Source organism: Phalacrocorax aristotelis, chromosome 25 (genome assembly GCF_949628215.1).
Source record: "Phalacrocorax aristotelis chromosome 25, bGulAri2.1, whole genome shotgun sequence".
Lineage (NCBI taxonomy): Eukaryota > Metazoa > Chordata > Aves > Suliformes > Phalacrocoracidae > Phalacrocorax > Phalacrocorax aristotelis.
In genome coordinates, this window is record NC_134300.1 from 1,180,367 (window position 1) to 1,208,260 (window position 27,894).

Genomic DNA, 27,894 nt, shown 5'->3' on the forward strand with positions numbered 1-27,894 from the left:
GGCGGCCTTGTGTGTGCGTCGCGGGGGGAGGGTGAACTCTCGCGAGATGACGCCGCGCAGCCGCCATGTTGCCAGCAATAGGTGCTGGTGCGGCGAGAGGGCAAGTTCTCGCGAGGTGAGGCCGGCGCCGCCATGTTTGCCCGCCGCGCTCCGGTCTCGCGGGAAGTCTCGCGGGAGCGGCGCGGGGCAGGGGACAGCCGCGCAGCCATGGCGGCCGAGCGGGCCCGGGGGCGGCGGCGGCGGCGGGGGGGCGGCGGGGCGGCGCGGCCGGTGCTGAGGGGGCGGGGGGCTGCGCCGGGCCTTGCCCTCGCCGGGCGCCATGAGCCAGGGCGGCGGGGCCGCGGGCGAGAGCGGCGAGCCGGAGGCCAAGGTGCTGCACACCAAGCGGCTGTACCGGTGAGGAGAGGGACATCGCGGGAGGGGAAGGCGAGGGGAGGATGAGGGACCGGGGGGGGCAGATGAAGGCGGTCAGGGGAGGTGAGGGGACCGGGGGAAATGCGGGGGGCCGGAGGGACGGGAGGAGGTGGGGCGGGGTCCGGAGGAGGCTGGGGGGCCCGGGGGAAGGGGATGGGGAGGGGAACCAGGGGAGCTCCGGGAGCCCAGGCGGGAGGAAAGGAGATGGGGAGGATCCAGAGGAGACCGGGGATGACAAGGGTGGAGGGGGTTAGAAGGGGGGGACGGACCCAGAGGAGACTGAGGACCTAGGTGAGGGGGAGTGGGGGGATTTAGGGAAGATTGAAGGGGAGGAGATGGGGGACGGACCCAGGGGAGCCTGGAGAGGGGCGGAATCCAGGGGAGACTGGGGGGAACCGGGGGAAGGGGTTTGGAGGGATATTCAGGAAAGATGGGGAAAGGAGATGGTGGGATTTGAGGAAGGCTGGGGGAAACAGGGGAAGGAAATGGTGGGATTTAGGGAAGATTGAGGTGGAGAAATCTGGGGGGGATCCAAGGGAAGTGGGCAGTGCTAAGGGAAAGAAGGGGGAAAATTAGGGAAGACTCGGGGGAAGGGAATAGGGGGAAGGGGGTTGTGTGGGATCCAGAGATGAGCAGTACATGGGGTGGGGGATGGCACTGGTGAAAAAAGGGTGTGGGGGATCCAGGGGAGACAGTCAAAATGAGGGGTGGTGGGGGAAGATGGGGGAACTATGGAGAGATGGGGGGGGAGAGGGAGGCAGGTGGGAGAGTAAGAAGGGGATCAGGGGAAGGGGTATGTGGGGCACCCAGGGAGATGGGTCAGGACATGGGAGATGGAGGAAGGGGTTACGCAGAATTCAGGGACGCGGGGTAGGAGGTGGTGGCTGAGGGGGAAGGAGGTGTGGGGATGCAGTGGGATAAGGGCAAGATGTGGGGGGCATCCAGGGAGAGGGGGGCTGGAGAGGGGGTCCCTGGCATTGGCAGCAAACAGGGATTACGAGGGAAGCACTGGAGAAGAGGGTGTGACAAAGAGGAGCTTGAGCCAGGGTATTTTCCTGCCGTATGGAGTGCAAGACTGCTCCAGCTGCAGGTCTTCCTACTAAAACACTCCCTGGGACTCCACTCTCACTTACACCTCTGCACTGTGCATTGGAAATAGCATCAGAAGACAAGATTCAGGAAAAAATGATGGCCTTGGTCAGCTCTACCCAGAAGGGATGAGGTGCCATGCCGTCAGCGCTGAGATGCCTGGCTTCTGCTCTGCTGATGACTTGTTTTGTGAGTGTGGTCCAGAAATTGTCCCCTTCTGTCTCAGTTTCTCCATCAGTAGAGCAGATACATAGTGGAGTTTCAGCAGCGACAGTGTGGTTTCTAAGATGAGCAAAACGATGAAGGCAAGAGGTGGATTTTATGTTGGCGTCTATTTTCTTTTTGTCTTGCCAGCTTGCTCGGTGACATTGAGCATGTCCTTTCATCTTGTGGAACCTCACTGCCCTCCTCTAAAACAGGGCAAGGCTTGCTTCCCTCTGAGAAATCTTGCAAGATCCTTGCCTGAAAGTCCAAAGCAGTAATAGCAGGTTTGAGTGGTAGTTACTCAAATTTGTTTGTTTCCTTGATGCGCTTCGTACAAACACGTTCCCTCCGCTTTGAAGTTACATTGGGTTCATTTCTATTTCTTATTGCAAGGTCAGTGGTAAAACACCATGGCTTGGCTTACCGGAGGTGTGGGCTGCATCGTCGTGCTGGAAGCGCCTCCGGGGCTGTGGAGCTCAGTATCTGCTGTCACATTGAGATATCCCGTTTGATCTTGGGGGTGGCTTCCCACACCTGCTAGTAGTTGAGCTAGTGCAGCGTAACACCTTGCCCGCTCCCACCTGAGGCGTGGTGGACAGGATTGGAGAGGACGTATGTGCTTGCAAAATAGAATGTGTTTCGTTTAAACCACCTTCATCATGGTTTAAGATGTGTTTTACTCTGGTCACAGTGGACCAGGAATGTGTGTGCTTCTTACCTCACCTGAGAAGTGGTACCTCACTGTGCCATCGAAGCTCACAAGGGAATGTCCCTTGACCTCATACGAGATTGGTCATCAAGGCAAGGAAGCAGTTGTTTTCTGTTTAAATTATTATGTCAGAATAAGGTGTGTGGATGCTTTATGGCATTTTTACAGCCGAAGAAGAAAACCACACTCCTGTAGAGATGGCTCTTCTCTCAGCTGGAAATAAGTATTGTGATTTTAGTGCAGGATTTATAATATCTGCAGTGGCCACAAATTTTCTTGCTGCATAGGTGAGAGCTCTCTTAGTGAGCTTTCTACCATAACAGTCTCTGTCAATTCTTCTCTATTTCAGCCTGAAGTTCAGTTAAATGAAGCGGTAACTTCCTGTCCTCTGAGAAGCTCGTTGTGCTTTGTGTGATGGCTGTCTCTGGAAACTTTTGGCCGTCAGATTAGACAATCAAAGATGTTAGAATGTCACAGTCCTGGCTATAAACTATGCTTACTTGGGATCAGCTTTGTGTCTGCTTGTGAGAGCAGTGGGGGTTGAGCTCAGGTCTCCACAGTCCGTGGTGAGTATGTTGGCCATTGGAGTGTCCTTTTGGAGATGAGGTTTGCCCATTGCTGCTTGTAGGATGGTCTTTGATCTTCTCCATTTAAGTCTTTCTGGATTGATAATCCCCAAGTTTCACCGCAGAATGTGGCAACTGGATTATCCTGGGTGCTGTTTTACAGTGTATGTTTTAGCGTAGGGTGACTGGATTAATTTTACAGATTTCTTTTTTGGATTCTGGGTAACCATTAGCTCATTGGCTTTGCATTACTATTCTTGTCTGCCAGCCTTGTTCTGGGCAGTATTATTTGTGTACTGCCACATGCCAGAATACAAATGAATGGCTGCAGTTCCTTTTCCTGAGAAATGTCTTACTCCTCAGAGGCTGTGGCTCTCGGTGATGTATTAAGTAAAGGAATATAGAGAGGATAAATAATCCTCCCAGCCATCTTGCCCCATCCCAGAACGTTAGTGGCACAGAAGGAAAGTGGTAGATCGGTGTCCGTGTGGCTGAAGAGGCCTTCACGTTGGACCGTTTCCACACTGCTTGGCATGATGGGCTGTGCTTGGTTCTTTTAATAGACTGGCATCTGACTTGCCTCCTCTGTGGTTCTGATGTCCTGTCTGAAAGCAGCGTTTAAACCCAGCAGGTATAGAAATGGTTACTGGGACAAAATTTGGCCTCTTAACTGCTAAGCAAAAGTCAGCCCGTGGTCTCAAGCCACCCAACGCACAAGTGAAAAACTGCATTTTGATCAGTGCATGGTCTGTAGCACCTGTGTTGATGTTTCCTAACATTTTTGAAGGAAGGTTGGCTCCTGTACCTTTTTATCCTCACTGTGTCCCCTTTCCTCACCGCTGCGGACATAGGATCCTTGCGGGCTGTCACTGGCTGCCACGGATTGCTCTTTACTCCTGCCTCCACCTCCTCCAGCAGCACCATGGAGCTCATGCTGATAAGAAGACATTTTAGCTTGGGGTCTGCCTTACGGCTCGGAAACCCACATCCTAAAAGATAAACCTTGCTGCTTTCAAGTCACCAACTCTCTGTTTCTTTATGAACCCGTAAAAAATATCAGAAGCAGCCAGTGTCTCCATGTGCCCGTCCCTGGCTGTTGTAGGAAACAGGGTTGTATGGGAGACGTCCTCCGGGATGCCTTCCCCCCTGCGCTAGAGGGGAGGGTGAAACACCCTGCAGTGTCCCCGCTCAGATAGCCCCTGGAAGGAAACCTTTCTGCACTTTGCATTTGGCAGGCGTTTGAGTCCTGTGCCTGTGAGTAGGCATTCCTTAACTGCTTGATCACATTTCTTACCCACTGATACTCTTGGCAGCCAAATAGCTGTCTGTTTGCCTGCAACTTGGAAAGGGTTCTGGCGACTGCTTTTTGAGTAATTCCTGTCATTTCATGGGTGTCGTGCTGCGCAGTATCAAGATGCGTTTCTGTCACTGCTGAACGCAGTAGGTTTCTTAGATGAGGTTTTGTGACCCTTTTTTTTTTAAGATATTAAAAAAAAAAATAGAGGCTTGTTTGGCATGTGAACTACTGACAGTAGGAGAACCTGGACCACGTGTCCATAAAAGAATCTGAATTGAATAAATGGCAGGAGAAGGAGTCGGCATTGAGCCTTCAAATACAGTTAGCTTGCAGATGAGGGTTTGGACACATGGGTTCACACCTGCACGTGTGACATCCCACCCTAAGGGCTGACCATATTCTTGGATGCAGGTGTCAAGTGCTTGTACTCACTGTGAAATCATTTCCCACCTTGAGGTGTCGGTGACATGTAAGCTTGTATCAGACACGCAGCGGCTGCCAATTCAGTGCACAGTGAACGTGTTTTTACAGCTATTTTGAAGATGTAGAGACTGCCTGTTTTGGGAATAGAAGATGATAGATTCTTCTCTCCGGGAATCAAATGAAAAAGCAGTTCCCCTTTCTTCTGGTCACTCTTCTGCATAGGAGATGGATCAGTTCCCTGTGAGCCACGCTGTTTGTTTCCTGCTGAGGGTCTTTGAGAGTTACAGTGACAGGACATTAGAATCACAGGTTGCAGTAAGGATACGTTTGTTGCCTGCTGCTTTGTGGAGGTATATTTTGGGGAGATTAAACGTGTTTGTTTTTTCTCGCCTCCTCACCAGTATGCTCTGAGCTTGGATGAATGCTTTGTACTTATTTCCTTTTACCTGTAAACCAAAAAGCATTTTACTTGCCTGCCTTCCTTGCTGTTGAGGGTATTCGGTTGTTAGAGTTTGTAAAGGACCTTCAGGCCATATGAGAAAGATGCTGGTGAGCAGAAGAGGCTGTGGATATCAAGGTTAGTAGGAGACTTTTGTGTGTGATTCTTACTCTGTTCTTGGTGTCCTTCATGATTATTTGGGAAGAAGTTGGTTCGACTCTGGTGTTTTGGTCTCCCAAGCCATTGTGTAAGGCACTCCTATCCTTTACACTTCTTTTCTTCTGTCGGGTTCTGTGGTTTACTGAAAACAAACGAGATTTCCAGTTACCCTTGGATCAAAGGCTTCCCGTGACATAGCATGCGATGGCACATTTTCTTTTTCAGCTCCTGAATGTTCTGGGGTTTTTTTTCAGGGAGGTTCCTTTTGGTGCGGTGGGTTTGTGGACGGGGATTTGCCTTGCTAGTAAGGGGCTGCTGTATGAAACTGGCTGTTACTTTACAGTAATATCTGTAGTTTTCAAGGAAGTGGTGGTGGTTTTAGCCTACCTCCTTAGCACATGGTTTTGAATGCTCTTGCTTGCACATGCCATGCGAGTGCCCTGTATTCAGTGTGGCAACCATTTGCGCATGTGCCTGGAAAGAGGGTTCAGTCATTGCATTGTGCTGTGAGTGTGACGAGGGAGTTTGTGTTCTGCGGATGATGGAGATTTTGGGGAGGGGGAGCAGGCTGGTGGCAGCATCTAACTGTCCTTCCCTGCAGAAGTTTGCTCTGGTCAGGTCTTTCTCATTCTCTATTTACAGTGGATCTTGCTTGTCTTCAGCTTCTTGTTCAAACAAGTCTCCGTGTGTGGCAGGCTTACCAGCAGGAGCAGTAAAGGTATTAGAGCAAGGGAGGAATGAGAGGTTCTCCCCCTGAACCTTGCATCTTATCTACTAGTACCTGTGGAGTTTGATAGCTAATGGCTTGGAGGACATAACTCTTAAAGAGGAACATGGAGAGTCGACAGCTGGGAAAAGTTTATTTCAGGAGTCAGTTTATTGACCTCAAATAGAAGCTTAACAAAGGTGGAGGTTTAGAGATGATCTCTCTTGGTAGGAAGGGCTTAACATGGCTGGTTGATTTTGCTTTATCCAACAGCTATTGATGAGGGTATTTTCTCTCAGCTTCTGTGAGTCCCTGGTTTTATTTCACTGCATCGTTCTGGAATTGTAGCCTGATTTGTTCACAGCGAGAAGCTTTGGAGTGCTTGAGATTTTACACATGGTGTGGTATTCCTCCTCCAGGAGGAGAGTCTTGGGCAGTGATTCACAGACATATTTTTTTGCATGACTCAGTTGTTCGGAGGCTGCTCGGTCTGCCTTTTTGCTGGCTTTCAGGGGAAAAATGTCGTAACAAATTTAATATTTTAGGCTGGTTTTGAATATCTCTGTTACCTATCACTGAAAGATCTTTAAGGGCTTTAATGAATGAATCACTGCAACGAAGATCGGGAAGTTTTGGCAAATGAGAATGACGTGAGCTGCCTTTTTTCATAGAGAAGTTGGTAAGGAAACAGGAATTGGTGGAGATTTGACTCAGCCTGTCAAAACAGTAATTGTTCAAAATCAATCAATTTTTTAATCATAGGGTTTAAGACATTTAAATTAATCTGAGTGCATGTGTAGCATGATGTAATTGCTGAGGTTAAAAGTTGCTAACGCATCCAAAGACATTTCTGACTTGGCTAGTGTAGAAATAATTGACATTTTTGACCAGGCAGGCCGTGATAACTGGAGATTAAACAGCTGATTTGCAGCAAAATCATTACAAAGTATGTTACTCTGCTTTTTTCTTCTTTCCATAAGCCTTTTAAAATAGAGTGCAGAAAAGCAATCAGTTAACGTTGTGCGGTGGTATAATGCGGCTTGCTAATAACGGAATTAACTAGGCTAGTATGGTTCTGTGTAGGCATCCCAGATTTCATGGAATAATCCCAGACAACCTGCTATTCTGAAACTCTTCTTTCTGTGTTACTTTGCAGAGCAGTGGTAGAGGCCGTTCATCGATTGGATCTCATCCTTGGTAATAAGGCAGCGTATCAAGAAGTGTTCAAGCCAGAGAACATCAGCTTGAGGAACAAGTAAGTTGGGCAGGGCACTTGTTTTTTGTATTTGGCCGGGGAAAATCCATGAGAAGCTACACGTGGAGGTTTTGAATCTGCAGTTTCACAGTGTATTCGGCTGACCTGGGATCCCTCCAGGTTTTTGAAGCAGAGGCTAGATTTCAGGTCTGTATTTGAACAGCACCTAACCATACAGCCCATGGCTGGAGGCTTTCCTGGGTGGTGTTGTAATACAAATAAGTCGTCTTCATGTTGGCCAATGCCTTCCGTGTAATTACCTTTAAAAAACTGTGTGGTGAAGAAACTTCTTATGTGTGTGTGAAATCTTTTACCTGGTTCAGAGAGTGCCTAGCAGGGATGATTTTTTTTCTTACTAAACTTTTAAGCCGTCAAGACAATTCTTGACATCACTGCAATTCAGGAAGCTGCTGATGGCCAGCTGAGCCATGGTGACCCGTTAGGCGTATGGCTTTTCCCAATGCTCCTGTGTGGGAGTGATACAAACTGTACTATCACCAGGTGGCCTACTGATCCATCGTAATGAATTCAGACTTTCCTCCTCCATGCTTTTGTAGCGGGAGCAGTATTTGAAGCTGCTGTAGCTAAAGGTGAATGCTCCGCTCTCTCTCTCAGGCTGCGGGAGCTGTGTGTGAAGCTGATGTTCCTGCATCCAGTTGATTATGGAAGAAAAGCAGAAGAATTGCTCTGGAGAAAAGTTTACTATGAAGTTATCCAGCTCATTAAAACAAATAAAAAGGCAGGTATCTATGGCTCGGGCATGAGAGAGTCTCTGGCTGTGCAGTGGGTGAGAGCAAGTTAAAAGCTTCATTTCCTTGGAGGAGCTGTGGTCTGAGCACAGGGCAGGAAGACAGGCACTCCTGAATTTTAACCGAGGAGCTGACATACACTTTTTGTCTAGCTGTGGGCAGGTAAGCATCAACGATCTGCTGAGAGAGCTGCCATTGCAGAGGATATTTTGACATAATTTCCTTAATTTTTGTCTTCCCACCTTCAAAAGAGACACATCTCCGTGTAGAACGATGGTCTTAAGAGGCTTTGTCAGTGCTGATTGTTTTCACAAGAGCTGATCACTGGAAGATATTCCCAGTATTCACACGTATTTTCTAAGGCCATGAGCGCTCTCCTGGCGATCGAGTTGTCTGAATGCATTTAAGGTGCTCTAACCAGACACCTCGATTTTATTCATTTGTTGTTGCAGCAAGTATTTCTTCTTGATGTTGACCCTTAGTTAATACCACTAAATCCAACAGTGTCAAGCAAGACGAGGCACAGAACTGTGCAAAACCAATTACAGCTGAGCTGCCTTCCTTCGTACTTGGTATAACTTGGGTGGCCAGCCTAAAACGTTACCCGGACTGTGTTAACATATTCTCATTCTTCTTCCCTCCAGCACATTCACAGCCGTAGCACTCTGGAGTGTGCGTACCGGACTCACTTAGTTGCTGGCATAGGATTTTACCAGCACCTTCTCCTCTACATCCAGTCTCACTATCAGCTGGAGCTGCAGTGCTGCATTGACTGGACGCACGTAACGGACCCTCTAATAGGTTAGTGCCTAGTCTGTTGGACTCGTGGGTAAGGGCTCAGCCCCAGACAGGTGGCATCCCCTTGCTCTAGTCATCTTTGTTTCAGCATTCAAGGGATTATCTTTTTTTTCCCCTCTCTGATTAGCCATTTATCTGTTTAGAACAGACTGCCTGCCCTGCTCTTTTTTCCGTGGCACTGTTTTGTTGGGGTTTTTTAACACTAAACCTGGGAAGAAGGAAGGGTTTCTAAAGGGAAGAAAATGCTGCTAGAAAATTCCTTAGAAAGTGTTTGGTGAGGGCAGATTTTTTATGGAAAATTGAAGAGCGCTTCTGGCTGTACAGAATGTTTTTAAAAGCTTAATTAAAGCAGACAAGCAGGCCGTTGGGGGAGTAGGTGCTTGTAATCAACAGATTTTTGTCAGGACATCCTATTCACTAGATGGAAGACAGTGTTCTTCCTCTTGGGTGTCCCTTCTATCTGTGCTCCCTTCATGTGCTTCCTAGTGGTACTGTGGGTAGCTTTGAATCTTGGACTGAGAACATGAGGAAGCTTCTGTAACGCAGTAAGGTATGTTAGCTGTCTCAGGTGACTGCTCTGTGCCTGCCCTCAGATGCAGGGTAATTTGAGGTATCTTGCCTATTAGGGGAGGAAGAATAAGAGCGTTTGCAGGCTTGAAACAGCTCAAGGCTGCATGTGCATTCACATCCTGGATTGCCTTGTAATGGGTTGTTCACCTTTGCTCCTGGGCTGTGCTCAGTGGCCTCAAGGCATATGTTTCCCTTCGGGTGGGTCCAGGTGAGAAATGGAACCTCTGTATGTCTTGTGAACTGTATTAGCAAGGGTTTAATCGACACTCTTCAAGCTGGCAGGGGGGAGGATGGCAGAAACTGGCGTAAGAGAAGTTAGTAGGTCTTTAGCAATTGAACGTTTTAGTTGCTGGTATCTTATTCTTAATTCTGGGAGATGATATTATCGCGATAGGCTTTGAAATGCCGCTTTAGAAGGCAGATGTCCCTGGCAACTGTTGCTTTGAGAAATGTATCTCAGTACTGCAGAACTAATAAATTCTCGAAGTGTGCGTTCCAGATGGGTTTGTACCCTGTGGTGCCTGATTGCATTTGAAAGGCTCCCCTTACTCAGGTTTCTTAATGCGTTTAGGATCTTTAATTAAAAGGAAGCAGCAGATGAGTACGTAACTGGATAATAGAGATGTAACGTTGCACATCCGGAAAAAGATGGATGTGTAAGAATCCTGTATGAACTACGAATTAGGGTGGACACAACTTGACGGTTATGTAGGTGGGAGCAAGAGGATTCCAAGCAACAAAGAAAGGGAGGAGACAGGTCCAACAGCATCCATGGACACAGATTTGAAGATCGTGTGTTTGTATAATGCAACTCATTGAATGCCTGTTAGTAAGTGGGAACTATTCCTCACTGGTCACTTAAGCCTCCAGATTTCACTTCCACTCCCTTAAACTAAGCCAACTCAGACTGCAGGCTGGACTAGTCCTAAAATCTTCCTCTGGGATTCCTGCTTGAGGGAAATTTTCTCCTCCAGAAGGTGAAAGTCCTCAGCAACAGGAAGACTGAACCTAGACCGAAGCCACGACACGGGTCTGCCCAGTGGCAGTGAACGCTTTCTGGAGGGGAAGCGTGAACGCGGTAGCCTTTGCCTCCTGATTGCTGGCTGAACTGTGGCCCACCTGGCTGGGGAGAAGGTGCTGGTGGGAAGATGGGAAGCATGGTCTTGCCAGCAGCAGCCCCTCCCAGGAGCTGAGTCATGTTTGATGGCTTAAATTCGTTCAGATCAGCTGGCTGGAGCCCCTGTTTCTTTTGACACTTTCCCCTGTGTGAACTGTTTTGTTTGGTTTGTTGTTTTTTTTTTAGTTCAGTATAGAATAGACTAGGCTGTTTCTGTTGGAAGGGATGTACAAAGATCATCTAGTCCAACTGCCTGACCACTTCAGGGCTGACCAAAAGTTAAAGCGTGTTATTAAGGGTATTGTCCAAATGCCTCTGAAACACTGACAAGCTTGGGGCATCGACCACCTCTCTGGGAAGCCCGTTCCAGCGTTTGACTGCCCTCTTGGCAGAGAAACGCTTCCTCGTGTCCTGTCTGAACCTCCCTTGGTGCAGCTTTGAACCATTCCCATGTGTCCTGTCACTGGGTATCAGGGAGAAGAGACCTCCCTCTCCACGTCCCCGCCCCAGGAAGCCATAGAGAGCAATGAAGTCATCCCTCAGCCTCCTTTTCTTCAAACTAGACAAGCCCAAAGTCCTCAGCTGCTCCTCAGAGGACATTCCTTCCAGCCCTCTCACCTCCTCTGGACGCAAAGGTAGTTTTGTCTGGAGGCTGTTCTTCCTACCGGACTGCAGCTGCCCTGTCTACAACACAGATTTGCTGTCCTGATTTTTCCCTTGTGTTACTTCTCTTCTTCCCTTTTTGGTTGGCCAGTCCCAAATCTAGGTCTCGGTCTCGAGACAATGAGTTTGTTTCCATCTTCAGCCTTGGGGAAGGTATGTATGCTACTGCCAGGTGCAAGAGTGCTCAGACTTTCTGGCTTCCAGGAATTTGCGCCAGCTCCTGTCCAAAGGCCTCATTAGTCATGCTAACAAAATCAGCCTCTCAACAGGCCTTATTGGCTTGTGCTCTATGCTGTGTTAACACAATCACATGGCTTGTAGGCAGGAATTGGCCTTTGTCCTCTCATCTGAGTGCAAATGGAGCCAGGTCTCTGCGGCATACCTTGTAGACAAAGCCTGAGTGACAGTCATTTCAGTGACTGTTAGAGATGCAGTGGCATGCACTGCCCCTAATCGGCAGGGGATTGAAGGGGGGGTGGGTGAGTATCACTGTCTGCAGGTATTTTCTACATTCTTTTTCCACATTTCAAACACAAGAGTGAACCAGGTCTGTAAGATGCCACAGGTGGTCTGTAAGATGCCACAGGTGGTCTGTAAGATGCCACAGGTGGTCTGTAAGATGCCACAGGTGGTCTGTAAGATGCCACAGGGGGCAGCCAACAGTGTGGTCTGACCATGAAGTCTTTGTTTGCATCCGGTGACATGTTGGGTCTCGGGCAGAGGCGTAGGCTGCTCATGTGTCTTTCCAGCAGCCTTTACCTAATGGTGTATGTGATTTCATATTTCTCATGTAGGCTGCAAGAAACCTGTGTCTGCATCAGAGAAGGAGATGGAGTGGGCACAGATGGCATGTCACAGATGTCTGGTTTATCTGGGAGATCTAGGTAAGAACAGCATCGTCTTTCAGGGCAACCTTTAATACGTCAAAAAGATCGTGTCTGTACCGTGCTGAGTCCATCATTAGTCACCAGCCGTAGTTACTTGCAGGCACTGGTTCCCCTCGGACACGTTTGCCAATGACTGGTATAAGCTGAAATCGTCGTGCTTAACTGAACTGCTACAAATTGCAGAAGCTTTGTTTTAGGGCATGTAGGTGAGGAGTTCGCTGTTGATAAACAGCTCTACCCGTGGCTGTGTAAGAATGGAAGCCTTTGCTTTTATTGATGTTGTTTGGACAGTGGGAAGGAAACTCAAAGTGGGCCAACTTCTCAGTTCAGACTTGCTTTATGGAGCTGCTGTTACCAGCACGAATGTGACTGAAAATCAGATTTGTTAAGCAATATTGCGCATATTTCCAGAGCGGTAGGCTGCTGCAGAGCCCCAGGTTCTTTGTCATTGTGTCTGGCTGCGTGTCATCCTTTTTATAGCAGACGTGTCTATCCCGCAGTCACGACCTCTTGCAGTGTGTCAGCTTCTTGCTTGATTGTGAACGTGTGGGAGCGAAGGCAGGGAGAAAACACATAACTGAGTGAAAAACTGCTATTTCAAGTGTGGCGCGGGTAAATGTGCTTGACACGCAGCAGCCTTCAAGCTCTTGAAAGCTGTTTGGCGTTACTGTTGCACGTAAATCAGCCTAAAAATGGCATTGCGAATAAAAGTCTTGGGGGGAGGGGTAGTAAGAATGACTTACCTGGCTGGTGGGAGAGAAAATGTGCTCGCCTCTTCACAATGCTTTCACCTAAGGTTTCCAAAATGCCTACTGTTGTCCAAACGAGAGAGAGAAAATAAGTCCAATCTATCCACAGCCAGGTGTTTTATTGGGTCAGCTGACTTGCTTTAGATTTTACACTCAGCTGTAGTAGAATATAGTCTGTTTGAGGTACTGGAAAATGGAGTACTGGAATTTATCTTTTGAGGATAAATGAATTGGCACTTAAACGCATGGAGCAGAAGAATTTCCTCCTTTTGCTTACGTCCCGCCACAAGTGTTGTGGGATATCCCCTTTGCTTGAAGTGGCAGTGGTTGGGATGTGCGGAACAGTGCAGTTAAAAGTGCTTCAAACAGGCCTGGCAACCCCTGTATGTTTCTGCGTTCTGCCAAGAGCGGTTCTTTGATGGGTTTGTTGACTTGGCCGGTATTTCTAGTTTTGTGGTGTTTTTAATCTGTAGGGAAACTGCTTCTCTGCAGAAGGGAAGAGAAGACGCTCCTTCTGGTTTCTGATGTGCGGTGTGTGGTTTTCTTTCAGCTCGCTATCAGAATGAACTGGCAGGTGTGGACACGGAGTTGCTGGCTGAGCGGTTTTACTATCAAGCCCTTTCTGTTGCACCACAAATTGGTGAGTGAGTTACCATGAATTTTTAGTCATTAAAATCATGTTGCTGCAACCTAAGAACAATACTCTGTGATACGACGTTGGTCAGGGGTATGGCCTGCTGCTGAGAGAGGAATGGTTTTATCCTCTGGTTAAAATTACTTCCTTCTCTGACAATCTCTTGCTGGCAAGCCAAAGAGAGGAGTTAAAGCAAAGGTGCTCTTGGCTGCTGACCTCAACTTAGTCATCTGAAAACCTCTGAGAAGCTCAGACTTCCATGAATGTGCTAAAATTGTGCTTGTCTGGCTGAGGGAAGATCCCGCTGTCCATTGCCAGGAGCAGAGCATTATCGGTCATCTCCCTCTTTTTGCCCCTGCAAAAAAAAAGCCTCACATGCTGGTTTCTCCTTCAGAAGTGACTGCCTTGTGAGAACACCTTGTGGCAAGAGTTGAGGGCCTGTCTTACCTTAGAAAGCGTGTGATTCCAGAAAAGTGTTTTCTCTGTGCTGTCTTTGCAGAGTTCTCACCGAGTTGTTTGATAGGCTGATCCCAAATACCAAAGTGAGAAAAATTAACCCCAATGAGCTGGAACATGAAATCACTAAATTATTAAATGCTGATAAGAAGTATGTGTCAAGAGGAATGCAGAGTCAAGGCCATGGCATTATTAATACAGAGGACGAGGCATTGTTTGCTCTGCTTTCTTATGGAGATAACTGGCAGGATGGTGGGGAGGATCTAGAAGCACTATAAAACAGGGGGGGAAAAAAAAAACCCAAACAAACCTGGTTGGCAAAAGGATTGAGCAGTCCAGACCTTTGTACTGCAGCTTTACTAGTGCCTGTGTCTCTTGTCTTCCCTCCTGTGTGGAAATACAGTGAGAGGGAAAGGATCTGCTTTCTAGCAGGGCCGTTGAAGAGTTGTAAGTTAATTCCGTTGCTGCTCTCTTTGATGACAGGCATGCCCTTTAACCAGCTGGGGACATTGGCAGGGAGCAAATACTACAACGTGGAAGCTACCTATTGCTACTTACGCTGGTGAGTGTCTGTGAGGATCTTGGCTTTCTGGACGGAGAATCAGTGCGTTGCAGTTGCTGGTACCAGATTCTTTTCTCCTTTACTTTGAAGTTGTGACTGTTTTCAGCAGATGAGTTTCAGGGGAGGGGGAAGAGAGACGGGTTTATTTCACCCTTGAGCAGGACTGATCATAAGAGCGAGCCTTGGTCAAACCAAACCGTCACGCTGGTCGCTAAAATACATGTGCGGGGCTGCACTTGGAGGGCAGGGTTTCATCTGAGACCCTCTGCCTGTGCTAGAGAGCCAGGTTTGAAGTGGGGTGGAGGTGCTGAGTGAGGCACCCCGCAGAGTGAGGTGGGTGGAATTCAGTTATCTGAACATGGCCCTAAGGCACGAATTTGAAAAGGTGCGTAAACATTGCAGATGGAGCTGTGGTGCAGCTTGAGGTGGCCTTCGCAGACATCAGTGGGAGTTAAGTAGCCCAGTGTGTTCAAACAAAAGCACTAGGTACCCATCTTCATGCTTAGATGCCTGAATAACTTTCTAGTGAATTAAAGCCATAAAATATGAGCAACCTTGTGGCAAAGTAACTTTTGATGTGTTCTATTTTGGTATCTCAGTATCCAGTCTGAAGTGTCCTTTGAAGGTGCCTATGGGAACCTGAAGCGGCTATACGACAAAGCAGCCAAAATGTATCACCAGTTGAAGAAGTGTGAAACCAGGAAGTTGTCTCCAAGCAAGAAACGGTGAGAGGGAAAAGAAAAGGAGAGGGGTGCAGGCTGAGGGTTTGCAGTGCCACCAGTGTCGTCCTGTGGGTTCAGAGGAGTGTCTTTCTGGGAGGTGGGAACTGGTGGATGGCCTGTTTGAGGCAGTGACTGTTCCCAGAATTTTGAGAGCCCCAGTCTAAATCCCGTTCTTGATCTCTTGGGTCATAATTTCAGGAGAAAAGCTAAATACTGGCCAGGTGTAGAGTTTGAGGCAAGAGATTTTCTCACTCTCCCCTGGAGCTGGTGACTGTTCATGAGGGTTGAGGCATATTGGTGAAAGTTAGAAGCATATAAGCTGTCTTTTTTCTCAAGTTTCATCGGAATGTAGTTTTCATTCGAGCCCCGACTTACCTATTAATAGAGCCCTGCTTTACAGTGTTTTCTTCTCAATCTTTTTAGAGGCAAAGACATTAAGAGGTTGCTGGTGAGCTTTATGTACCTGCAGAGTCTTCTGCAGCCAAAAAGCAGGTAAGGTTACAGAGGATTATATCTTCTATTGACAACCCACGGTGGCAGGCATTCAGAATTGGAAGAGACTGTTCCCTGTAGGATACAGGGCCTGTGCTGAGGCTTTCAGCTAAAAGGTCCAAGACTTTAGTCATCTAACCTTGCAGGGAGAGCGAAGGAGATTGTCTTCCAAGAGAGGCTGAAATACCAAAGGGTTAAATACTTTGTGACTCTGCTAAATCAAGCCAGTATCTGAGTGAAGGTTGAACTCCTGAGCCTCGCGGCTCATCTCTGTGCTGCGCTGTGCCTTTGGTGTGTTTTTGCCTCGTTCAGTGATCAAATGCTTTTTCCTGGCAAGCGCTGGATTTAGGCTGATAGGACAGCAAAGAGTCACCGTCCGTACGCGTGCAGGGCTGTTGGAAATCTGTAACTAAATACCTTGTTCAGAGAAACAAGGAGCCTAACCTGTTCCTCTTAGAATAAAAGGGAAGTTTTGTACAGCTGTGTGATTTTTTTTTTTTTTCCTTTATTTGTCATCTTTGATTTTCTCTGTCTCTTCTGGGAGGTTTTCAGGTGATTGTAAATTAACCTCTTATTGCTTGAAATAGAGCAGGTGTTTTAAAGGGCTTATACACAGGCTACAGTTAAAGTCATCATGGAATAGTTTAGGTTGGAAGGGACTTTCTAGGGTTCCAGTCCTCCCCCAGAGTAGGGTCCACTGTGAAGGAGGATTCAAACGTGAAGTCAGATGAGGTTGCTTAGAGCCTCATGCAGCTGAGTTTTGAATGGATCTAGGGGCAGAGATTCCACACCTCTGGTCCCCGTTCCAGTGTTTGACCACCTTCACTGTGGAATTTCTTTTTCCTTGCATCTAGTCTCGTTTTCCTTTTCTGCAGCTCGTATCCATCACTTCCCTCCTTTTGCTGGGCACTGTTGAGAAGAGTCTTACTCTGTCCTCTCTAACCACCTATTTGGTGCCTGAAAACAGGTTATACCTCCCAAGCCTTCTCTCTTTCAGGCTGAACAATCGGGATTCTCTTTTCCTCTTCTCATACATCATGTTCTCTATTCCCCCTGCCCGTTCTCTGCTGGACTAAGTCCAGTTTGTCAGTGTTTTGTTGTTTGGTTTGGTTTTTTCTACCAGGGACCCCAAGCCTGGATGCAGTATTCCAGCTGCCGTCTTGTGAGTGCCTCAACCTCCTGGCTGTGCCCTTGTTAATGCAGCCCAGTATGGGATTAGCTTTCAAATATTGACTTATACCAGAGTGGAACTTCAAGACTCTTTTAATATTCGCTTGAGACATATTTAGCATATAAGAAAATCGGAAATTACTTCAGTTTCCCAAGCACTTTGCCCGCTGAAAAGGATTTGCTAGATGTTTTGCAGATGGGTTTATTTTGTAACTAGGAGACTCCCATAGCCCATTATGCTGTGTGCCGTGGGTGCTTCCTTCGAAGCAGCTAATGCCTACAGGGGATTTTGGAGTATTCGTGTAGGGCTGCAAGTTAGAGCCATGGGAGGAGGAAGAGGAGAGCCCCAGTTTGTGCGCTGCAGTGTAATCCTTTAACTGAGCAGTGGATCCAAAACTTTTGCTACCTTTAGCACTGAAGTGCCCTGTGCATCTTAATGGCTGCTGCCGGAGCTCTCGGGGGGAAAAGTCATGTATTTTTGGTGACCCATCTCTTTGCAGGGAGGTGCTCTAGTTATTGTTTGTCTTTAGTTTAGCAGCTTTGGAGAGGAAAACGTAATCTGAATCATCTCACTTACTTCCCAAAGCTGTTGTTGCCTGCAGGATATTCCCTGGTGCTTCATCCTGTCTAGTGCTAAAGGATAGCCTAACTGCCAATTTTGGTTCAGTTTCCATGCAGACGTTGCCAGGAGCTTGAGTCTTGAATAATAATTCTTGTTTATTTTTTTCCCCTTGTTAAGCTCTCTGGATTCTGAGCTGACATCTCTCTGCCAGTCTGTGCTGGAGGATTTCAACCTGTGCTTGTTCTACCTGCCCTCACCTCCTAATATGAGCTCAACTAGTGAAGATGAAGAAGAGTACGAGAGTGGCTACTCCTTCCTTCCTGATCTCCTGATCTTTCGCATGGTGATCATCTGCCTTATGAGTGTTCACAGCCTCAAGAGAGCAGGTAACCAGTGCTTTATTCAGCCATTCAGAAATTCAGCGATTGACATTCAGCGGTCCGGTTAGGCTGAAGATGTTGTCTTAATTGGCATTCATGTTTTGGGCTAGTGGTGAGCCTCCTCCACCTCACTACGCTGTCTTGTTGCAGGTTCAAAGCAGTACAGTGCGGCCATCGCTTTCACGCTGGCCCTCTTCTCTCACCTGATAAATCACGTCAATATTCGCCTGCAGGCAGAGCTAGAAGAAGGGGAAAATCCAGTCCCGGCCTTTCAGAGTGATGGCACAGGTAAGAGGAACAGACAGCATAAGCTGGGACTCCCCGCTTGCCTGCCTAAAGGGCTGGCTTTTACTTTTCTTTCCTAAATCTCCTGGGCACGGGTTTTGTAGTGTAGTGCCTGAGTGGTGTTAGGGACATCTTGGTCTTTGACTGCTGGGCTGAAATCCCTGAAGATGGGTCATCAGCTGAGACAGTCTCCACTTAGACACTCTCTGAGTATCAAATCATCACAGGATGAAAATGGTGCTTTCCTTGTCGTAAGGAGTTCTCTTTCTGTATCTCTTGGCAGCTCATTCGTCGTCTGCTTACCCCAACCCATGCTCCTTATTTTCTCTCTCTCTTTTTGCTGTTATTTACGGGACTCTTTTCTCCTCCACTGAGGAGATGATCTCAGGTGAAGCCACCTGGGCGGAGCAGCATCTAAGGGAGGCAGGTCCTGCTCAGCACACCTCATCTCTGCCCAGACAAGAACAGACCTTCGGTTTGCGGGGGATCTTGTTGAGCAGAAAATAAAACTGCTGAATCTTTCCCCTGCGAACAGTCAATTTGTAACTTTTCACAGAAGACAAGACTAGAGTTTTCCTGGTCAAAAGCAACAGTGAATGACTCTTCCCTTGCATGGGTTTTGAAGCTGTCAGGGTGACACAGGGCTGCTGGAAGGGCTGTGAGCATGTGGGTCAAGGAAGGGTTTAGGTCAACTCAGTCTAGTTAGAGGGTGGAGTGGCTTAATCAAGATGACTGGCACATGCCCTTGTCCTGCTTGGTGAGTCACTTGGCTCTTGGGCTGTAGAAGGCTGGGGAAAAGATTTCAGATTCAACTGTGTATTTTATGCTGGTCTGGCAGCATTCAGCACTGCAGCTGCCTGATACTGGAGCAGCACGGGTTGGGCAGTAGGAATCCAGGCTTCCCAAGTCTTTCTGGGTGCCTTTTAGAAAGTGAGTAATTTTTCTAGGGTTGCCATTTCTTGTTCTCTTGTTAAAGGCACCAACAGAAGTGATGGCTGAAATTTGTGCTACTGGTTCCCTAGGCTCAGGGCTGGCAAGCAGCTTGTGTGATGCATCGGGACTTTCTTAACTTGTGGTCTCATTTTAAATGCCTGCAGATGACCAGGAGCCGCGGGAGCCCTTGAACTCGATTGAGAAGGAAGCTGAAGCTGACTTGGCCAATCACCAGCCCAGTGAGGAACAACGGAAAAATGACTGCAAGAAAAGCAAGAAATACTCCCGCCTCTCCTGTTTGCGCCGCCGCCGCCACCCGCAGAAGGTGGATGAGAGTGACCTGAGCGAGGGTTTTGACTCTGACTCCAGCCAGGGCTCCACAAAGGGCAGCGATGGCTCAGAAAGTGGCTCAGAGAAGAGTCATGAGGAAGCAGAAGCTGCTTTTGATGTGGAGACGGACTCTGACATGAACAGCCAAGAATCTCGGTCCGACTTGGAGGACATGGAGGATGAGCCAGGTGAGGAGGGAAGCGTCCGAGGCAAAAGCGGGCCCAAAGAGGCCTTAAACTGTGTGGATGGCAGTGGACTGGGGGACTCCAAGAGCACAAGCATCTCTAAAATTGAGGCTCCAGATCCAGCAGTCAATGGGCCAGCTTCCCTGAGCACTAACGACACAAGCATAGCCAGTAATCTCCAGGCCATGTCTACCCAGCTGTTTCAGACCAAACGCTGCTTTCGCTTGGCTCCCACTTTCAGCAACATCCTTCTGAAACCAAGCAGCGAACCACCCATCTTGAAGGATGGACTAGAAAGCAAGCCATGTGTCAACGGAGATCTGGAGAAGCCCGGCTTGACAGAGCAAGGTAAGGATGGGTGACCTCCTTCGAAATACTTGTTGTTGCAGTTCTGTGTAGAAAACTGCGAGCTGTGGCAGTCTGCTAAAAGCCACCCCTTCTCTGGCGCAAGTTCTGCTCTGGCCAGGTTTGGAGGAGCAGGTTGCCCAAGTACTGGGCAGGTCTTGGGTTGGGTGTTTCCTGAAGGACGAGCTTTACTCTTTCTGCCTGACACCCAGGAACATGTGCACGGAGCAAAGGAAACACCTGCAGCCAGCCAGGGTTACCTGTTCTGCTCAACAGGCTAAATGCTGATCAGCTCTGATAATATTCCAGCAGGGATTAAAAATTTGGATTATCTTCCCTTTTCCCATGTGAAACCTTTGTAACCAGACACTTACTAGTACTTCTGGTGATGGCCGGTGCAGTTGCTGTGCAGGAAGTTCTCTAGGAGATGTCACATTATCAATCCTGCAAAGCTGTCATAGGAGCTTGTCTGTAAGACGAGACCTAAGTGCATGCAAGAGGAGTTGAGGGCCTCTCTCTGTGACCCTCTGAACACTGCCTCACTGCGTGCTCAGGGCTGAACCAAACTGCAGATGCACAGCAGGTGGAGCTGCAACGTCTCTATTACCAGGCAACTTGCACACTGAGTAACATTCTGGGGAAAACAGCTTGAAAGGGAGATCTGATGCACTACAGGGAGTTGTTTGTATTTCAGATAAAACCACATGGGCCTGTTTGGTCTTGTTTGTCATTCCTCCCAGCTTCCCTGGAGCAAGGAAACATTTTTGCGTCATGCTGCCAAATTCAGTGGGCCTGCAGCACTGGCAAGATTCAGGCTTTGCCTGGGCCAGGGTTTGGAGGGGGGAGTATTAGATCATATTAATGTTTACTGGCTCCCGGCATCACTTCACAGCCACTTGAAAGCGATGGGGGTAAAGGAAGAAACAAACGATTTTTGGTCTATTTAACATTTTCCTTCAATGAGTTACACAGATGTTGCAGCTCCAGGATCACATTTGAATAGTGTGGCCATGATACTTTTATAGACGCAGAAGATGAGAGGTTGAATGAATTAACCCGTGTGCTTTTTAGCTTTGAGCTCTCCTTGCCTCAGCTGTGCTGTTTCAAAACTCAAGCTATTTAATGGTCTTAACACTCTATCAGGGATGGTTTCTGAATAAATTACTTCCTTCCTTTCGATTCTGAGGGATTGTTGAATGATAATTGATGTGCTAATAGGCAGAAATTACTGCAATTAAAATAAGGGACTGTAGCAGAATGCATCGTTGATTCCCAGCTTGCTGCTACCTCAACCTCAGGTCATTCATGTAGCTAGCATGCAATTTCATTGCCATGCTTTGAGATCCCCAGGTGTCTGTAGAATTACAAGATTGTGAAGCATGTTCAACATTTAAAATCACCTGGGCCCTGGGTCAAAAAACAGCCCTACAACTTTCTTCTCTGGCATAGTCCAAAGATCGGTGCCTGTTGAGCTAAACAGTGATTGCTGGCTCTGTTCTCTGCAGTAAATGATACGGTCCTCGTGCCAATGCGTGCTGCGTCCCCCTGCTCTGTTAGTGAGCGTCTTTGGAGCTGCTGCAGGGGTTAAGGCATCTGTGAAACTTTCACAGGGAGATTTTTATCAGTCTTCTGCCAGTGAAGAAGACAGTGCAACAGCAATGCATGCTTATCAACAGCACTGGGGACAGGGAACTGGATTTGTGAGGATGTGCAGGCACCGAGAAGTCCAACTCAACTCTTACCAACCCAGCACTGTTCTCATACCAGTAGGGCTTGGCTTCTCAAGGGGTTTAATGTCTGCCATCCTGCTTTTCCCTTTATTTTCCAGATGATGTGTCTGACTCTGAGGAGAGCATTTCAAGTAACAAATCCTGCAGGAATGAGCGGTCCCTTCAGGAGAAGCTAGAGATCGTGACCAACGAAGGGCTGCTTCTCACTGTCAAGGTGTTCCTGGACTGGCTGAGGACAAACACGGACCTCATCATCATGTGTGCTCAGGTGGGGACTGTGCTCGGTGTTTGGTCCAAGGCTGCATCTGTTCAGTTCCCCCGGGCTGGGATGCTACGGGCATATTGAAGCTACTGTCCCAGTCACGGACAGAAGGTGATACTAAATACCTCACCAGCTGAATTAAGATAACCTTGACCTGACAAGTGTAGTGAAGTTTACTCTTTATAAAAGCATTCTGATGTCTCTGAAAGATGCTGGAAAGCCCGAGCAGCCTGGTGATTGCGTACATCTGTCTTGATATTTTCTGTGGCCTTCTGTGTTCTGTTCCTGCAGAGCTCTCAGAGCCTGTGGAACAGGCTGTCTGTGCTCCTGAACCTCCTGCCTTCTGCTGCAGACCTGCAGGAATCAGGTACGGGAGGCGGAAGTGGAAATGTAATGTTTCAGCAAGCCTAGCCATCAGTGACTCCCATGGTGTGTGATAGATCCCGGGGTGAGAGATTTGCTAGTGCAGTTTGCTTATAGCACGATGGGAAGTGACACCATGCACGTGTTGTTTTTGTCTTTAAACACCAGTCCAGTTAAATACTGCCCCGTAGACTTTAGCTCTATTAACGCATTGTATATAGCTGACAATATACCTGTGTGCACCGAGTCTGTGTGTGACCGGCATGATAGGAATTAACCGTCAAGACTGTAAGTAAGGGTGCGATTTGTGTCATGGCAATCAGGGGAAGCTAGTTTTGAAGCTCCAAATGCTCATGATGTGCCCTGTACCTCAGCCTAAAGATTCATGAGGAGCATAGTTTAAACAGGGACGCTTGTCTGTTGGACCGAATGGGGACGCTCACCCTCCAAACTACAGTTTTGCTGAAGCGGTGCACCTCAGCAAGTCGTTTGGGACAGTTACTCTTCATATTGCGGGTGACCTTTGCGTTCCTCCTTCAACACACGCTCACAGCACACGTGTAATTTAAAACCTCTGCCCTTGATCATTACAGCTTGTGTGCCTTAAAGCAGTTTTCCTCTTTGTCCCCACATCGGTTGTTTAAGCCACCATGTATTGCTGTGCTTCCCCTCCGTCCTCTCCAGGGCTGGCTCTATGTAATGAAGTCAAGGACGTTCTGAGTGGTGCTGAGCTCCCGGACCTGAAAGCCAACTTGCTGCTCCCAGAAGATGTGGCCCTGCGAAATCTTCCCCCTCTGAAAAATGCACACAAGAGGTTTAACTTTGAGCAGGACCGGCCCATTTTCTCAGCAGTTGAGGAGGTGAGTCAGGGTAAATCCTGAATCTTGGTATGAGCTGCATTTCTGGAGGAGCAGCCTGTCTTAGCTGTGCAGACGAAGATCTAGTTCTTTCTTGCCAAAAAAGGCTCCAAACTGATTTAAACTCTTGAGTCTGAGATGGGTTTGGTGTTGGTGGTTGCTGCGGTCATCTGCCTATCCAAAAATCGGGCTTCAGAACATTGCCTGTCAGAGTCGTTATGAGCGGAAGCACAGTCACATGTTGACAGCTTTGCTCCATGAAGTCTTCTGACTCGGGGCAGAAGACTTGTTATCTTTGCTCTACCTTGAATGAAGGGAATTTGGTTGGAGCTACAGTATACTTCCTGTGATTCCTCTCTAGTAAATGAAATAGTCAGAGAAACCTCACTTCACGTGGCACTCCGTGCCCTCATAGAGCGCTTCTGTCTGTTTTCCCAAGAACGAAGGGCCACGGTGATCATTTCTGGGTAGTGGGGGTGTGCAGAAAAAGGCAATTGTTCTTCTCCTGTCTTGCCTTGCCAGAGCAATCTGATTCCTGTGGAGTGGGGAACACGTTAACGTCCTCTGCCTCAATTTGAGGGCACTGTTCTGACACATGACGTGGGACCCATGTTTGTTAAATCATGGTCCAGCCGCCTGAGGTCTTGAACGTCATCTCAAGCTGCCGGAGCAGCTGGAGCAAAGCGCAGCCATCTCACGTCCCATGTGAGCTCACCTTTTGCTGCCTTTGCTCAGCAGCCCAGCCAAGGGTAGTGCCTGCCCCAGAATCAGATCTAGGTTGTTGTTTTGTTCGCTTCCTTTTCCTAGCACTGAGGGCTTGGGCAGAGATTTATGGGGGAGAGCCTGTTGAGGTTTTCTCAGCTTTTGTTGTGCTGGGGAAGCCCAGACTGCAAGCACTTCTAAGCTTTCTGGCCAGTTCTAGGCTTTCCTGCAGTTCTTGTCTTCAGAAGCACATCTCCATCAGAAATGTTTCCTTTGGGTTTTTTTTAATAGCAGTTTCTGCCGTTTCAAAACGCGTGAGCTTCAGGGTCGGAGCTGGCTCAGGCTACAACCCCCATGGGGGAGATACAGCTGGTGATCGCCTGTCTGCTTCTTTGCAGTCCGTTGTCCGGATTTGCTGCATTCGGAGCTTTGGCCACTTCATTACCCACTTGCAAGGCAGCATCCTGCAGTTCAACTCGGAGCTCGGGATCTTCATCAGCATAGCACAGTCAGAGCAAGACAACTTGCTGCACCAGGCCCAAGCCCAGTTTCACATGGTGAGTTGGCAGAGGTGGGCTAATCCTCTGTATTGGGCCCAATTTCCTGTAGATTACTGTTAGATTGTAACTATAATCACAGATCTTTGGTGGGAGATGAAAGCCTTGCTCCTAAAGCGTCCCCTTTTCACCCTGTCTGTGGAAGCGTGCGCTAGTGTCAGCTTGTGTGTTTCCTGCTAACTGATATGGAAGTTTGTTTTTGTAACTAGGCTGCAGAGGAAGCTCGTCGGAACAGGCTAATGAGAGATATGGCTCAGCTTCGCCTGCAGGTAGGAGATGGTGGTTCCAGCCTGAAAACTTGGCAGGGTAGTGGCTGAAATGTCTGAAACTACAAAGGGAAGGGGGAGCTCTCTGCCCCCATCCCACACAGAGGCAGTAAGTCTGTTCTGCAAAGACAGAATCATAGAATATCTCAACTTGGAAGGGACCCGTAAGGATGATCGAGTCCAACTCCCTGCTTCTTGCAGGGCTGCCTAAAACTAAACCGTATGCCTAAAAGCGTCGTCTAGAGGCTCCTTGAACTCTGACAGGCTTGGTGCCATGACCACTTCCCAGCGGAGCCTGTTCCAGTGCCTCACCACCCCCTCAGTGAAGAACCTTTTCCTTAATGTCCAATCTGAACTTCCGCTGATGCAGCTTCATTGCATTTCCTCATATCCTGTCGCTGGTCACCAGGGAGAGGAGATCAGCACCTCCCGCTCTGCTGCCCACCTTGAGGAAGTTGTAGACTGCGATGAGGTCACCCCTCAGCCTTCTCTTCTCCGAGCTGAACAAGCCAAGTGGCTTCAGCCACTCCTAAGTCTTGCCCTTGTGACCTTTCACCATCTCGGTCACCCTCCTCTGGACACACTCTTAAGAGTTTGATGTCCTTACATTGAGGTGCCCAAAACTGCACGCAGTGCTCGAGGTGGGGCCGCACCAGTGCAGTGCAGAGTGGGGCAGTCACCTTCCTCTGACCCAGTGCCTGCACCCAGCCCTCTGCTCCGTGTGCTGGGGGGGTTGGAAGGGCCTGACGGAGCTTTGCAGGGTGAGTTTTGCCCTGTTTGATCATTTGTTTCAGCGTGAATGTGAAACAAGAGTCTTTGCCTGTGTTTTTTCAGCTGGAGGTTTCTCAGCTGGAGGGAAGTCTCCAGCAGCCCAAAGCACAGTCAGCCATGTCTCCTTATCTTGTCCCGGACACCCAGGCCCTCTGCCAGCACCTGGCTGTTGTCAAGCAGCTGGCCACCAGCGGGAGGTTCATAATCATCATCCCTCGCACAGGTATGGGGACTCCGCGTGAAATAACTGAGCCTGCCTTCCCCTCGTTCCCTCCTTGCTAGGAAGCAAGCCCCATGGGCCAAGGCGGTGTCTCTCTCTCTCCTGCTGCCGTCGTCCTTTACCTCGGCTGGAGCAGCCGAAACACCATTTCCACGTGTCACTTTTGGGGCCTGTTTTATTTGTGGCCCATGCTTGGAGTCTAACACAGTGTATTGGAGAACAGCTCTAAAGAGGCGCCCTGTTCACCCTCTGCTTCGTCTCCCTCCTGTGGCAGCTGCTGCCGCTGGGCGCCAGAGGCAGTTCAGTGGGATGAGGTATTCTTGACCCATGTGATTAGTTTGCAGAAGTATAGCTGTTAGCGAGATGTTTTTGCTGCTTTTTTTTTTTCCTGTTAGTGATTGATGGCTTAGACTTCCTGAAAAAGGAGAACGCAGGCGCTCGGGACAGCATCCGCTATCTGGAGGCAGAATTTAAAAAGGGAAACAGGTGAGACTGTTTTGCCTTGCTTTTGGAATGGGTGTATTTTGGGGAGGAAGAAAATGTCGGTGGTGGGAGCAGCCTGTGCTGCCAAGGGAAAGCCAAGCCTCAGGAATGCGCTTGGAGAGGGGGAAAGTGGTGAAGCAACATATTCGGCAGCTGGTTCTCCAGATGCGCTTGTAGTTGCAGCACAGCCATGAAGTGTACCTGCTTCTGAGATCTGGAGGGAGTTGCATGTCTTTATCAGTGTATAAAACTGAGCAGTAACTTTTACTGAACTGCTGGGAGGTCTGGAAGAGCTGTGCTGCTTTATTGCCCAGGTTAGCTGGAGAAGGACAAACAGCTGTGCTTCTGTGAAGACAAACTGCATCTTCAAGGCCTGTGTCAGGGCTGGTGGGCTTTGGAACACTTGCGGTATTGTGAACCGCACACAGCGATGGTGATGAGACGGGAGGAGATGGAAGGGGCTTCACAGGGGATTCCTGGGGCAGGCCTTTGGGTGGTATTTCGGCTGAGAAAAGCCAGCTTTGTGAGAGTCCTGCAGCACACGGTGGACCTGCTGTAGAGCGTTGACTTCAGTCTGTATGAAGGTCTCCATGTGAGCTCAGTGAGTCCCATCTTTCCTTAGGTACATTCGTTGCCAGAAAGATGTTGGGAAGAGCTTTGAGAGGCATAAATTGAAGAGACAAGATGTAGATGCCTGGTAAGATTTACAGCATCTGGGGATGTCTGAGCCTGATTCCCATCAGGCAGGCGGCTTTGGGAAGAGGTGTTAGCACTGGGACCCATCATGCAGCTTGCTTGATTTGGTGCTCTACGTGAGTAATTATAAAATCCCTAGAGAGGGTGTTAGGGCACCATCCATCTGTGCGTCTCGCATAGCACCGAGCGCTTGGGACTACGAAGGGTCTCAGAAAAGCCCTCAACAGGCAACAGAGGAACAGTCCCGCTTTCCACATGTCCTCCTGAGCGTATATGAAACTGTTTGCACAAACGAGTGGTCTTCACTCTGCCTTTCCCCTCTGTTTCTCTTCTCTTGCCTCTGTCTGGCAGGAATCTCTATAAAATACTGGACAGCTGCAAACAACTGACGGTGTCGCAAGGAAGCGGAGAGGAGGACACCACGGGAATGGTCACCATCATCACAGGCTTTCCACTGGAAGACCCAAGCACGTTCTCAGCACCCATGCAGGTCAGTAGCTCTTCGGCTGGCTGAGCTGAGTCTTTCTCCTTCCTAGCAGGATTAAAATCTGGTTGATGGGCAAGAGGTTTTCTTTTTTTTAAATGTTTATTGCCTTGGGTAATGACTGTCCTGGATTTCCCAAATTTAGTTTATAAGTCATGGTCCCTATTTCCTTGAAGGCCCCGTGATTTATCATGCTTTTGTGGTGCAAAGTATCCCAGGGGAGGTGGGAGAAGTAATTCGCATGTCTGTGCAGGCCCCTCATGCCAGAGCAACTTTAGCACGAAGGAGAGAGAATTGGGCCTTTTAACCATGACAAACCCTGCCTGAGAATCTCCCAAGTTGTGAAGGGCAGCCCCCTTGACAGGGCAAGAAAAAAATAACCTGTTTTGTCTCTCTTCGCTTGCAGTCTGCCATCCAGGCAGCCGCCAATGCCAGCGTAGAAATAAAAAATGTTCTGGAGTTCTACAAGCAGTGGAAAGAGATGGGCTGATGTTCAGAAAGGCATCAGGTTGGTGTACCTTTCTCTCCCCCTCTCGGAACGTGCAGCGTCTGAACGAAGGAAACAAAAATCCAGACGACACATAGACACGAAGAAGCAGCAGCAGCAACAATAACAAAAAAAAATTACCAAAAAAAAAAAAATTTAAAAAAGG

General features: G+C 48.5%; 1 protein-coding gene across 1 annotated transcript; it reads left to right on the forward strand.

The window, feature by feature from the left end:
• Positions 1-244: 244 nt before the first annotated feature.
• Positions 245-27,882, forward strand: SMG5 (SMG5 nonsense mediated mRNA decay factor). The gene is made up of 22 exons (XM_075075468.1): positions 245-396; positions 7,163-7,261; positions 7,877-8,000; positions 8,655-8,811; positions 11,953-12,042; positions 13,345-13,434; positions 14,368-14,446; positions 15,046-15,171; positions 15,592-15,660; positions 17,570-17,778; positions 17,923-18,060; positions 19,155-19,853; positions 21,679-21,848; positions 22,134-22,209; positions 22,890-23,065; positions 24,163-24,321; positions 24,531-24,590; positions 25,422-25,581; positions 25,974-26,064; positions 26,684-26,758; positions 27,109-27,247; positions 27,648-27,882. The coding sequence occupies exons 1-22, from the start codon at positions 320-322 to the stop codon at positions 27,729-27,731; spliced, it is 3,147 nt and encodes a 1,048-aa protein (XP_074931569.1). The 5' UTR covers positions 245-319; the 3' UTR covers positions 27,732-27,882.
• Positions 27,883-27,894: the final 12 nt, after the last annotated feature.